The sequence below is a fragment of the Dasypus novemcinctus genome, chromosome 3, assembly GCF_030445035.2.
Source record: "Dasypus novemcinctus isolate mDasNov1 chromosome 3, mDasNov1.1.hap2, whole genome shotgun sequence".
In the NCBI taxonomy this organism is placed as follows: domain Eukaryota; kingdom Metazoa; phylum Chordata; class Mammalia; order Cingulata; family Dasypodidae; genus Dasypus; species Dasypus novemcinctus.
In genome coordinates, this window is record NC_080675.1 from 103,913,702 (window position 1) to 103,927,701 (window position 14,000).

Sequence of the window (14,000 nt, forward strand, 5' to 3'; positions counted from 1 at the left end):
AATTTAGCAGTTCCTCAGGAAGCTAAATATAGAACTACCATATGATCCAGCAATTCCTCTACTAGGAATATATCTAGAAAAACTAAGAACTATGACACGAACAGACATCTGCACACTGATGTTGATAGTGGTATTACTCACAATTGCCAAAAGTTGGAAACAACTCAAGTGTCCATCGTCCAATAAATGGATAAACAAAATGTGGTTTATATGTACGATGGAATACTATGCTTCAATAAGAAGAAATGAAATTGGAGCACATATCAAAACATGGATGAATCTTGAAGACATTATACTAAGTGAAGCAAGCCAGACACAAAAGAACAAATATTACATGGCCTCATTAAATTGAACTAAATATGGAGAATAAATGCATGGAGTTAAAACCTAGAGTATAGGTTATTAGGAGATAAGAGGAGGGTTGAGAAGAACTACTGATGCTTAACGTATGTAGAAGTTTTAATTAACTGTAAAAGCATGGAAATGGATAGAGTTGATTGTAACACATTATCATGAGTAGCAGCTGGTTTATAAAAGGGATTGTGGCTGAAAAGGGTAGTCTGAGGAAGTAAATGTCAATTGAAAGAAAGCTAGAGAATAATCTAGGGACGGAATAACACAGTGAACCCAGAGGTGGATGAAAATTGTCGTTGATGGTAGAGATGAAATAGTGTTCTTCTGTGAGCTAGTGAGGATGTACATCACTATATTGCAGGGTAGTGGGGATGTGGGGATGTGGAGAAGCATGGGAGAAATACAATTGGTGGAGCCTATGGACTGTTGTTTAACAGCAATACTGTAATTTTTTTAAAAAAGATTTATTTATTTATTTCTCTCCCCTTCGCCCCCTCCCCAGTTGTCTGTTCTCTGTGTCTATTTGCTGTGTGTTCTTCTTTGTCCGCTTCTGTTGTCAGCGGCATGAGAATCTGTGTTTCTTTTTGTTCTCTCTACTTGCTGCGTCAGCTCTCCATGTGTATGGCTACCATTCTTGGGCAGGCTGCACTTTCTTTTGCACTGGGCGGCTCTCCTTACAGGGCGCACTCCTTGCATGTGGGGCTCCACTACGCGGGGACACCCCTGCGTGGGACAGCACTCCTTGTGCGCATCAGCACTGCGCATGGGCCAGCTCCACATGGGTCAAGGAGGCCCAGGGTTTGAACCGTGGACCTCCCATTTGGTAGACGGACGCCCTAACCACTGGGCTAAGTCCGCTTTCCCTGTAATATTCTTGCATTAATGCCAAAGATGTACTGTGTTGATAATGGGGGGGAGTATGGAAAAAGTGTGCCAAATGTATGCTATGGACCATGGTTGGTGGTAATAGTCTGTGTTTTCTCATAATCTGTAACAAATATTCCACCACAGCATGGTGTATTGGTGAAGGGGTATCATATGGGAAAATGTCCATGATTTTAAGTTCACAACCTCTGTAATAAAAAAATAGGGTTGGGGGAAAAATACACCAAATGTTAAGATATGGACTGTAATTAGTAGTAATATTTGGTGATGCTCTTGTATAGTGTGTAACAAATGTGTCACAATAATGCAAGTATTGGTGGAGGGATGATATATGGGACCCCTGTATGATGTCATGCAGCTTTATTTTGTAAGTTACCATACATTCCTTGTTTTTATGTATGTTCATGTATAGATGATATACTTCAATAAAAAATATATTAAAACAAACAAAACAATCCAATCTTTGAGATATAGATCTGGTCTACAAAACCCTATGTGATCCAATGGTATTGACTTGTCTTCATTACTATGATTTAGAGTGTCTTTTTGAAATGGCACCTGGGATTTCTTTTTAACGCCTTTTGTGTGGTATATTTTATCCACCATTCCTGTATGCTTGGGTCGAAAGCAGAGGCTTTTTGTGTCAGCTTAGTGCTCCATCTTAAGGATCAATGTATCTGAGGGAAGAGTTGTTCAGATTCACAGGTATGGAATACTCTCAAATAGCCTTTAAAAATAAAACTCTCTTATTTTTTAGATTAAACCTACTCAGACATGAAATTATTTTGTTTCGAAGTATCTCTAGAGTAGGAGGTGCTAAAACATCCCCTAGATATGTTTCATTGTTTCACAAGCCTCACTTACACTTAATCTAAATACCCCCCACTTTGGCTTGATGTTCATATGGTGGGAGGTGGACACAATACTTCATTGCATGTCTCTGCATTCTCTTTGTGATAGCAAAGGAAAGGACAAACATTAAGGGTAGAGAGCTAGTCCTGCCAATTAAACACAAGCACATTTAGTCTGTTTTCAGGGTACATTTTAAAAGCATGAGTAACTAAGTGTGTGGATGATTTCCTACAGCAGAAGTAGAGCCTGCATCAGATGTCCTCCTGTTGCATTACCTTTTCCTGCAAGTGCAAGTTATTGCGCAGATGTTCCTTTACCTCTTCATCTGTGTCCCTCTGTGAAAAGAGATATTATAGTTTATTCCTAGAGGTCATTTTGGAAGTGAGAAGTAGGATAGAGGGATGTATGAACAGTATATGAACAGTTTTGCTGGGATTTTTATTATAAGAATAAAAGAGAAATTTGAGACTTGTCCCTAAGGGCATGACTGACTCCCCAACCAGCTTTAAAAAATGAGGTTATGTTTCTTCTATGTACCTTGGTCTCCATCCATTTTCCCCTGGGAAGGAGAACTAACCCTTTAGGGGCTGAATGACTATCACTACCGTCCCCTGTATTACATGCTCAGCCAGTGCAGATGGGGGGCTTACATAGCTGTATCGTGATTTTGCGAGAGAGATCAGCTCCTGATCGCCGGGAGTGCACATATTCAAACCAATGGGCAGCATTTTCTTGAGTGCAGCCACGATGAGGGAGGTCTGGATGGAATACAAGTCTCCCCTCCGCTTTGTTTTCTTCCGTTCTTGGTCCTGTCCTCCAGACTAGGAGATGATGTTAAAATAAACAGAGATGTGGCTCAGTGATTCTCTGAAAAGAACCGTCTCACCTGAGAGGCCTCCTTGAGGCCATGTCAGTACAAGTAGGGCATTACTACATGTCAAAGGTAGTAAAAGTAATGCATTAAACAAAGATGTACCAAGTGGCCATAGAAGACCAGCATTCACCCTGAGCCTTCTCCTTGTGTGCATGCACACAGAACCACATAACTGGACACACACCACAAACACCTACACAGTCTTTGCTCACACACTTCACACTTTTGGACCAAACAAAATAAACAGGTGTTTTTCAAAAGGAATGATTTGATCACTAATTAAAAATGACCCCAGAAAAAAACCTGAGATCCTAATGCTGGGGATTCAGTAAAATGTGAAAGAGCATCCACCACAGAACTACAATCACTCTGTTTCTCGGGCTGAAGTTAGTGTTTTTGAACACTGGCATCCCACTCAGCCTCCCCACCACCAGGCAATGTGATCCCTTGCAGGAAAAGGAGAACCCTAAAGTAGAGCTGCTTTGCGGTCTGCCTGGTGGAGGGTTAGGGGAAAAACTGAAGACAGAAATGAATTCCCCAAGTCTGTGGAAGTGCTGCCCCTCTTTTGTTCATACTTTCTCATGCCTTTCAGAGAGAGAGTTCATCCACAGAAGCAGTAGGTTTAAGTGAGGAATTCAATGCACTGGGCTAAAGTGGCCCCAAATAACCAAATGAGAGCCCTCAACAATCATAATGGTGGGAACCAGCAGGCTGAAGGATCAATGCTGCAGTGACCAGATTTTCATGATGTGAGGCTCTGGAAGAACACAGCTGACGATGTGGTACCTTGCTTGAAGGACTTTGCCTCTTAGTTGGGTGGGCATTTGCTGGGAGTGGCAAGGGCAGGACAACCAGAATCTGTGAGAATGAACTAAGGACCACAGGGGAGGGGAACTGGTGCTCATTAAAGCTTTGCTTTCTGAAGTGTCCGTGAAGCGTTTGCAGCAATCAGGTGGATGACATATGCTCTGGAAGTGGTACAGAGGCCAGATGTCCCCCAGAACCAGCAAAGGGGCAAAGTTCATTTTTTGAAGGATCAGCTTTCTATGGAGAACAGTTTGGCCAGGATTAACACTGCCTCGGGACTGATCTCTTTAAATGACTTTGCAAAACGTAAAAGAAGTTCTTAATCACTAACGGACACCCTTAAAAAGGATGTGATTCCTTTCACCAAACTTGAGACAACTGCACCTTTAGGTGATTATGTCACAGAAATTACAGCAAAGCCTCTGAGTGTTGGCCAGCCCAACATGCTAGACAACTCTACTGGTTGCAGGGACACTTTGTGCCCAGTGCTCCCAAAGAGCAGGTCAGCCCCCAGGACAGCAGGGGGTGGGGCAGCGAGAAATAAGAACATGGGGGTAAGAAGTGGGGCTAAGAAGAGGCTTCCTGTGTTCCAGAACACAGTGAAAGCAACAGCTCTACACAGACCGTGAGAGGTGTAAGGATTGTTTACTGAGCTCTTACTCAGTACCTTACATGCTCTACAACCAGGTGTAGAATTCTAAAGATTGTACTTCAGGGCAAAACTCAACTGTAGTCTAAATTACCCTTGAAAATCCTTCACATTATCCACAAAGGATACCTGTTTTTGTGTATATAAACTTTTGTGTTATCCTCTATGTATAAAAGGTAATATGCAATATGCAAGAGAAAAAATATGCAGAATGTAACTATGTGAATTTGATCACACAACTTAAATTTTTTCTTGCTCACTCTTTCTGATTTCATGTTGTTCTATGCTGCACATGTCACATGACTCCAATATGCTTGGTACTTAAATATATCATTTCTAATCCTCCCAATGACCCTGAGATACTGTCAGCTTTATAAATGAGAACATGATGCTCAGAGAAGTTAAATAATGCCCTAGGTCACACAGCAAGTAATAATCTGAGCCAACATCCAGTCTCTCTTACCATGGCTCCATTTCCCCTTCTAACAAAGGGATGTTTGTGACCTGGTTCCTGCACATCTCCCTTTTCTCTGCCACGTACTTTGGGACAGAGGGCTTAAAACAGTAGCAGCAAAAACATGTTAATTTAATTAGAGAGAAAAATGTCCAAATGAAAACCTGTAGGGGTAACTAAAAAATTGTCCCATGGTTTATTCCACCATATGCACATTTTATGTGAAAACTTATGGTCATCTCTGATTTCAAATCCCTGAATTTAGTAGTCAGAACACTGACTTGAACCAAGGAAGCCTGTATAAGAGGCAGAATGTATATAGTATTAAAGGACTGAGGCCACTGAGAGAAAATAGGACTTCTGGCCCTGGCATGGCATAGTGGAGGAGTGAGTTTCCCAGGCTCTCCAGCCCTGTCATTTGTCCCTGTCTTTACAAAGGAGGCAGCTGGGGAATGGAGCAGAGATAGCAAGGAGACCTCGGATAGGGTGAGGCTGGGCTGGCTTCCCCGGCTTCCCTGGCTTCCCCATTCCAAGGGTGGGTAGGCCTACATTCATTCTGTGACAGGCAGTTGTCTTCCCTGGAGCAGGTCTGGGGACCTCCAGGTGGGAAATCCATTCTGTACCACCCTCATGGTGATCACGGTGCAGAGTGGCAAGAGCCTGGCACCTCTAATACTAGGACAGAAAAGACACATCATGCATTTGACCTGTACCTTAACTTGCATGGCCTGTGTGGAAAGACAAAAGAAAAGAAACAGGGAGAAGAGTCAGTCAGGGAAAGCGGGGTCCAAGGCATAAGTTACCGCATGTTAGTCATAGCTTCTCAGCCCCAATTTTTCAGTCACCACAACAGAAACTCAACTGTTCTGAAAGTCAGTTGAGCATGGCTTGAAGAGTGAATGGGAGGTTAGGATGGAAGTTAATATGGTCATTAAGGACTTATGCCAAGACCAAGCAACCCACCCTGGGCTTAGGTCATCTCAGAGACAGCCTCCCAGAGTGCAGAGAACTCAGACCCAGGGTGTCTTCAGATGTGGTTGCCCACATGAATTCTTTAGATCTATAATAACATCTCCCCCCCCCCCCAACTCCTTCCTTTTCATCTGGGTGGGCAAAAGACAATCTGTCATGTAACCAATGATCCCCTCAGGGTGGTATACTGTCCTGAGACAACCCAGGGAGAGTTTACTTTAGACTTCTGAACGTTCCTGCATGAAGTTCTTAACCCCACTGAGTGAAGTAAAGACAAGTCAAGCCAACATTAGATTGTAGAGTAAAAGATGAATTTTCAGAAGATAGTTTGAGAAGAAGAAAACAAGAGAGAGAATGCAAGAGAAGGAGGGAAGGTGAGAGAAGAGGGAAAAGGTGGGGAGGGAGGGAGGAAGGGAAGGAGGGAGAAAGAGAGAGACATACAGAGATAGAGAAAGACACAGAGACAGAAGGAGCTCTACAGAAGTAAAAGAGCAAAGGGACTAAAATAAAAGGGTAGGGGAAGATGCAAGAAAGGAGACTGAGCACCAGGGGAGGTTAGAGCAGGATGAAAATTCATGCATGTAATTTTGAACCCTTGCAAAATTCAAATGAGAGACATTTTTAAAAATATTCCCTGTCCTTTCCAATCGACTGAAATCATGTTTCATGGTGCAGAGTGGCTTTAAACAACAAGACACTCTAATATTTCCTGCATCACAAATCTTTTTATTTTATTGTTTTCAATTTTGGAAAAGGAACTGGCATTTCTTGGGCTAAACATGTTCTAACTTACCATTCCCCTCCGAGGAAGCTGCTGCCATTTTTCCAGAAAACAAAACAAGTTTAAAAACAAAACAAAACAAAAAACACTTGCTCAGCTTGTTACATTTAGCTTAACATATTTGCAAACTGGTGTTATATAAACAAAATATACAATGAGCTCTCCAACAAATATGCTTTAGCTGCCAGACAAATAACATATTTTGAATGTCAGTTAATCAAGAATGAATAGCTTGGCCCACTGTATATTTTCTCTGCTTTCTTTCCATTTGCAATGGCATATGCAGTGTGTGTGGGCATGCAGCATTCACGTACACATGCCTCTACAAAGGCCGCTGTATGCACTGATGCCACGTTCATTTATACAACACCAGAATTCAATTAAGGGTGGAGATAAAAGCAAGCACAGTGCAGGTGACCATTCAGATCAGGTAGTAGAGAGAATATCTAATTACAGAGGCAAAGACAAGGGGGATTCAACTGATATTAAAGGAAGAATACCCCTTTCTGGCCCCTCAATATGTAGTTCTACATCCAAAAAATATACCAATAATGGCTCTGAGAGTTGATGATTATTGGAAGCTTTGTATCTCTCCATCTGAAATAATATGCTACATTTATGTAATATTATTCTGTCCTAGAGATGATGTTGAAAACTGCCTTTTAAACAGAGCACCCTAGTAAAGTGGGAGGAGTCAACCCCATTCTACAGAGAGGGAAATTGGGGCACAGAGGAGTTAAGTGAAGAAGGCAAGGTCATACCTCCAGTCAAAAGCTGGGATATGGGTAAGACTGTTCATTCTCCAGTCTTATTACCATTACACTTTGTGTCTCAAATGAGGCAACAGGAAAAATATGAATACTTGCAACCCTGGGTATCATGGAAAATATTATTTAACATCTAGGGGGTGCCCTTACATTCATTGCACTGTAACTTTGACCCTATCCCATATGGTTTAGAAATAATTGGCATATGGAAATGAAAATCAAATAGTTTGTTCCTATACACTGATCTTACCAAGAGGGAAGATACAAAGATCTTGAATATGACCATCCTCTGACAAGACAAGCATCACCTTTTCCTCATTCAGTTATGTGAATGAACAAAATATCATTAGTTTTCTAGTTGATTAGTTTTGAAATATCATTATCTATCACCTCATCTCTTTCCAAATGTAAACCCAAAGAGTATCCATTCATTTAGCAGAGGGTTGAGATGGCTTTGCCATTTCTGCTCATCACTGATCCAAATCCTCTACCATAGTCATTTCCACTGTTTTGGTGCTATCCCCTGACAATAACAATGGAATCTGCTTGATAGGTATTGACTTTCTGTCCTTAGAATGGGTCAAAAGAGAGCCTCTGATGGTTTAGGAAGACCCTGCAGAGGGAACTTAAGATAAGCTGGATATCCCAGGGAGCAGGAGTTTGAAAAATTCTACCTCAAGTATGGCATAGAAGCAGCAGGTATGTTTGGCAAAAGTTGAATACAAAATGAATTTTAGGAACTCAAGAATTAGCTAAAACACAAAACGTTCTACCATAAGTTGCCTTTGCAACAAAGATTCTTCTTCAATGTGAATATATACTCCTGATCTCTCTGTTTTCTGTGTGTGCAATTTTATTGCTCAAACTGTATTAAGCAGTGCATACAGATTCTAAACTCTATCAATTTTTGGATGCTGGAAGAAGTGTCAGTGTTGACATAGCCAAAAGATGAAAGGAATGGAAAGTTCAGAGTGAATGCAGTAGACCACAGCTAGCCACACTTTGTGAAGTTTCAGGTGCTGACGTTTTCATTTTTGGTGTCATACCAGCCCCTTGTCTGCAGCTCCACATACACAGGTGTTCCATCACAAATGGTTCTTCGGAAAGATGTCAATAAAGGCTTTGCCAAAAACCCATGATTCTCATCTTTCCAGAACTGATTTTCACCTCTAAGGGGTCCCCATGCACACTCCACCTTCGTGTTCCTCAAAGGCAGCACTGTACCAGCAATGAGAGAGATGCACATCTCAGGTATTACATGTCACGCATACTTGACATATACAGTCAACCCTCATTGAGGCACACTTCTCAAAAGAAAAGAGTCAAGGGTAAGCCATAACAGCTGGTAACAACACATCACATTTAAGTAGGCTTTGCTTTTTGTATGTACACCTGAAGGAGTATCTGAGAATTCTCTTCAATCAAAAGAATGCAGAGCTGATTCAGCAAGAGCCGGGAAGCCAATTTTCCCCTCCTGTATCCTGCTCGTGCTCCTTCCTATGGACTACTTTTTTTTTTTTTTTTCAGACAGATGTCTGATGTATACCCTCTTTCAAACATTTCCTGCAGGGAGATTGATGAATGTTTGGGTTTCTGAGGGCAACTCACATGGAAAATAAACAGAAGGCATTAAGAGGTCAACACAGCCAAAATAAAGCAGCTATTGAATATTCCAGATAGGAGGAAAACAAACATAATGCAAGACTATATGCTATCATAACCAGATAATTTCCCCATAGTTAATCAAAAGGTGGCTCTAGGCATGTGTACTTTGAAAGCTACACCGGAAGTGGTTCTACTTTAGAACCACTAACAGCAGCTTTTGTTTGGGAGACCTCTCAAATGCCTTAGGCAAGTCTTGAAACAAACTTTTTGACATACAAGCAGCTATTTATTCATAAAATGTGATGACCATGCTTATTGGAGAGCAGTTTCTTCCATCTCATTCTCAAGAATCAATAGTAGACACCGCTGGTTACTGTGGTCTGACCTAAATGCAGTAAAGAGCTAATCCCTCAAATAGTGAGATACAACCAAGTCACAGCTGAGGTCAAAGTTGAAGAGTCTGTGGAATTGATTTGTAAGGACTTACTTTTGACATCTTGCTTTTGCTGTCTCCAGTTAAAAATGCCAAATTATTAATTTCATTCTGAATCACAAAATTTTGCTCTTCCCTCTTGAAGTTCTAAGAGGAGGTAAGTAAAACAAGCATGCATTACAAGAAAGCTTTCCAAGGTCTGTACCTTTCCCACTTGTCTCTAAGGGTAGGGCTAACATGTGTCCTTACATGAGATTTACACCACAGGATGAAGACCTCTGCCACCATGCGGAAGAGCTGGTCAGAATCAGCATCGGGGCTTTTGAGCCAGTTAGATCTGAATCGAAAAGTAAATATATGAAATTTGGTAAGATTAAAATATTTATACCCTAAAAATTATACTGACATAGGCTGCAATCATTTATCCAGACAAAACTCCATTCCCATTCAAAGGCAATCATCAGGGAGACAATAGCAATACATTCTTTACATGCTTAGAAATGGGCATGTAATTGGTGGAGATTGTTTCTGAAGGACCTAAAATAGTTATTTCCATTTTGCCAAAGGGTTCAAGGATTATCTTAGCAAGCAGGTGTCAGAAATCAACTATTTCCAAGTTTTCAAAGGTAGGGCTTTTTCTTCTGTAGGCTGATGAGCTGATTAAGGATAAACTCTAAGTTTGGGGACAGGCAGAGGCTTGCAAGACTAGGGAAGTCTTGGTCACTGTGATATCTAATCTTGTCACAGACACAAATTTAAGCCTCTGAAATCATGAGCACTGTAAACAGCTCATGTCCTACCACTTTTCCTTTCGAAGCCAGTCTTATGAATAAAATTTGGAAGACAATATATTTCTCATTGTGATTTCAAGTATATGAGCAAAGAAATCAAATACTGATATCTCCCCTATGATCTCTGAAATGGTTTGGACATTCCCTATAAACAGGCATTTATCTTTTTTTTTTTTAACCAGGCTAGATTGAGAAATTTGACAGTAGCAACTTCAAGGCTAAATTGTGTTAGTCATTCAATTTATAAAAGTTGTCTTGCCCCTAAGTGTCTTAAACATTTGACTATTCAACATTAGATTACATTTCAAAATGCCTGGGAGAGTTGTCATTTTCAAATATCTGCATAGCGTGATACAGAAATTAAATTGTGTATCATCTTTCTTAGATTAAAGAACAATATGGCTTTCACAAATATGGTCTGAAAAACCAGAAATCCTTGGTGCATGCAGGATAATAACTATCAAAAGCCACCACTCCCAGCCCCTCATAAAAGCCACTCCCCTATGCCCTGGGACATCAGAAAGAATTGCCCTGGACAGCCTGTATCTCCTACCCATTTATGGAGAGTATGCTAGGCTAAGGAAGGAAAGTAAAAGTCTCATAAGGCAAAGACCACTTTTGGATACTTTCTCAAATCCTGAATTCTTTATTGTCCTGGGTTCCAGTCTCAGGTACCTTCTTGTCTAACCTTTTTTATTTTCCACCTCAACTAGCCTCTCCTTCATATGATAGACACTGCTGGTTGTCTACCCTCTACTCATTTTCTTCTTCTTTCTTAGAAAAAGAACCCCATTTTATTCAGGGTGGCATTGTGCCTTTGTAAAGATCACATTACTCAGTCTCCCCTGATGCTAGGTAAAGCCATGGAATTAAGTTCTGGATAGTGAGATGATAGTAGAAGTTGTTGGGTGAAACTTCTGGGGAAGCTCTCTAAAAGTACCCTTTTCCTTTTTCCCTGACACTTTCCTACTTCTGCCTGGAAATGAAGGCGGCTGGAATTCTAGTTACCATACTGTACCATAAGGTAACTTTGAAGATGGAAGCCCATGTTAAGGATGGAAAGACTAAAGAAGTAAGTGTTTCTAATGAAGAGGAACCATATTGGCCCTGGAAGGCTTTCTTTGGATTTCTTCTTTGTATGAAACTAAACTTAAAATTTGTTTAAGCCACTATAATCAGGTCTACATTACCAGCAGCTGAATGCAATCTCAATTTGAGGTTTGAAATTAGGAACGCTTTTTGATTTCTTTCATAATGATTTTTCAGGAGTATCTTTCAGGGTCAGTTGCCAAGTTTTATCAGGACATCCAGCTGCTCATTCTTTAGTTTTCAGTTAAAATGAGCTTTGCAGATTTGTACTATGCCTTGACTGGGAAGGGGTGAGTCGTCATATCATATCTTATCCCACCACGGGAAAGTACAGTCACAGGGAGTGCATGTAGCAACGGGACTGAGAACAAAATCTTAAGCATCCGATACTTTGTGGGAGGAAGAAGGTGATTTTGATCCCTTTGTATTCATATGGAATGCAGTTTGAGCTGGACAAATTTTGCTTTGGCCACCCATCTTCTTCTAAGAGGCATAGCTTCACTATTAATCTCCAGCAAGATTCTTTCTGCAGATTCAGAGGGTTTGTGGGGAGCACCACAGAAATATTCTCCCCCATGCATGCCTCTCTGTTAAGCCACACTGAGATGGTATTTGCAAGTGAATAGAAGATCCTGACTCCATCTCTCCTATTTGCTCACATGCTCTCTAGCCCTCAAATGATGCATCCAGGCTCATCTTTTCCCTATCTCCAGTTTCCCATAGAATTCAATGCCTGTCGATATTAAGGCCCTCAATCCCTTTGTAGGTTTAACTGACCTGTGGATCTCTTTTATCATTTGTACTACATACTTACCAAAAGGCAGTTGGAAAAAGCAAGCCTGTAAGTGGGGAAGAAGGTTGGGTTTAGAGATAATGATTTGGGAACCTGCCATGTGGAGGCGATAGTGGGAGCAGCACAAGTAGATGAAGTGAATGAGCATATTAGCAGAGAAAACAAGATGCACGAGAATATAATCTTAGGTGATGGCAAAAGTAATGAGAGAATGGGAAGCGGCTGTGGTTCAACTCATAGAGTATCTGCCTACCATATGGAGGGTCCAGGGTTCTATACCCAGGTCCTCCTAACCCGTGTGGTGAGCTGGCCCACATGCAGTGCTGCCACGCGCAAAGAGTGCCATATCACGCAGGGATGCCCCCGTGTAGGGGAGCCCCACATGCAAGGAGTGCGCCCTGCAAGGAGAGCTGCCCCCCACACAAAAAAGCACAGCCTACCCAGGAGCGGTGACACAGCAAGATGATGCAACAACAAAAACATGAGCTGAAGAGTCAGAGAGACAGATAAAGCAGATACAACCCCCAGATATTGGTTCCTTTGAAGGCTAAAGAGACCCATGAGAGTTATGGTCATGGCCGATGGGGTTAACTACCAGGGCAGATGGCCCCTCTTTGGAAATGGTGTTTATGTATGATGAATCTGGACTCAGATGGGATCGCCCTTCATAAGACTTTCATGCTAATGTGCTGGAGGTGCAGTTAACGTTGGGGTTTAAGATATATTTAGGGGATTTGAATCTCTGGACTGACAATGTGATAGCCAGGTCCTGAGCCTCAACAGACTCCAGCACCTACAATCTGATTTATTGGACTTACCACACTCAGCTAAGATGGAGTTGAAGAAGGACAACCACCACACCATGGAGCCTAGAGTGATTACAACTGAAAATGGGAGGATTGCATCCAGCATCCATGTGGAATCTGAGCCTCCTCTTGACTTAGAGGTGCAATGGACACAACCAATCCAATGTCCACATAGAAGAGGTGGCATTGGATTGGGAAAAGTGGACATGGTAGACGATGGGTATGGGGAAAGGCAGGAAGAGATGAGAGGTGGAGGCGTCTTTGGGACATGGAGCTGCCCTGGATGGTGCTTCAGAGGTAATCACCGGACATTGTAAATCCTCACAGGGCCCACTGGATGGAATGGAGGAGAGTATGGGCCATGATGTGGACCATTGTCTATGAGGTGCAGAGATGTCCAAAGATGTACTTACCAAATCCAATGGATGTGTCATGATGATGGGAAAGAGTGTTGTTGGGGGGGGAGAGGGGGGGTGGGGGGGTGGGGTTGAATGGGACCTCACATATATATTTTTAATGTAATATTATTACAAAGTCAATAAAAAAAAAAAGACAAAAAAAAAAAAAACATGAGCTGACGCAGCAAGATGATGCAACAACAAAAAAAGCAACACAGTTTCCCGGTCCCACATGACAAGAGTGCAAGTGGACACAGAAGAACACACAGCAAATGGACACAAAGAGCAGACTATGTAGGGAAGGGGAGAGAAATAAATGAAATAAATCTTAAAAAAAAAAGTAAAGAGAGAGATTTCCATTTTCAAAAGGCTATGTAATCAGGTTTTGAAAGACAATAAAGCTATGCTCCCATGTTCATAGTCAGGTTGTCTGACTCGAAGTAAGAGCTTTTCTCAGCTTTGCTTCAAAGCCTGTACAGGACCCAGCCTGAGGCAGTCATCACATTGGATTTACTCATTCCCTTCAGTTCGAGAGATGAGTGGTATTACACCATACACTATTTGACATTGTTCTTTTCTATGTTCAGAGTGCTGATTCTCAGAAGGGAAGCAGAGAAGCTGCTGCCTCTTACAGAGAAATTGATAAACCTCTCTTATCTCCTGGCACAAGGAGTGGATTTGCCCTGCTCT

The 14,000-nt window shown here is 41.6% G+C and overlaps 1 protein-coding gene across 3 annotated transcripts in view; it reads right to left on the reverse strand.

The window, feature by feature from the left end:
- RYR3 (ryanodine receptor 3) overlaps positions 1 to 14,000 on the reverse strand; it is a 506,364-nt gene that overhangs the window by 48,478 nt on the left and 443,886 nt on the right. For all 3 annotated transcript variants that reach the window (XM_071214091.1, XM_058293854.2, XM_071214090.1), the window contains exons 68-71: positions 9,683 to 9,770; positions 9,488 to 9,580; positions 2,742 to 2,912; positions 2,367 to 2,426 (exon numbers count right to left, since the gene is read on the reverse strand). In XM_071214091.1, the coding sequence (XP_071070192.1) occupies positions 2,367 to 2,426; positions 2,742 to 2,912; positions 9,488 to 9,580; positions 9,683 to 9,770 (412 nt within the window). The remainder of the gene's footprint in view (positions 1 to 2,366; positions 2,427 to 2,741; positions 2,913 to 9,487; positions 9,581 to 9,682; positions 9,771 to 14,000) is intronic.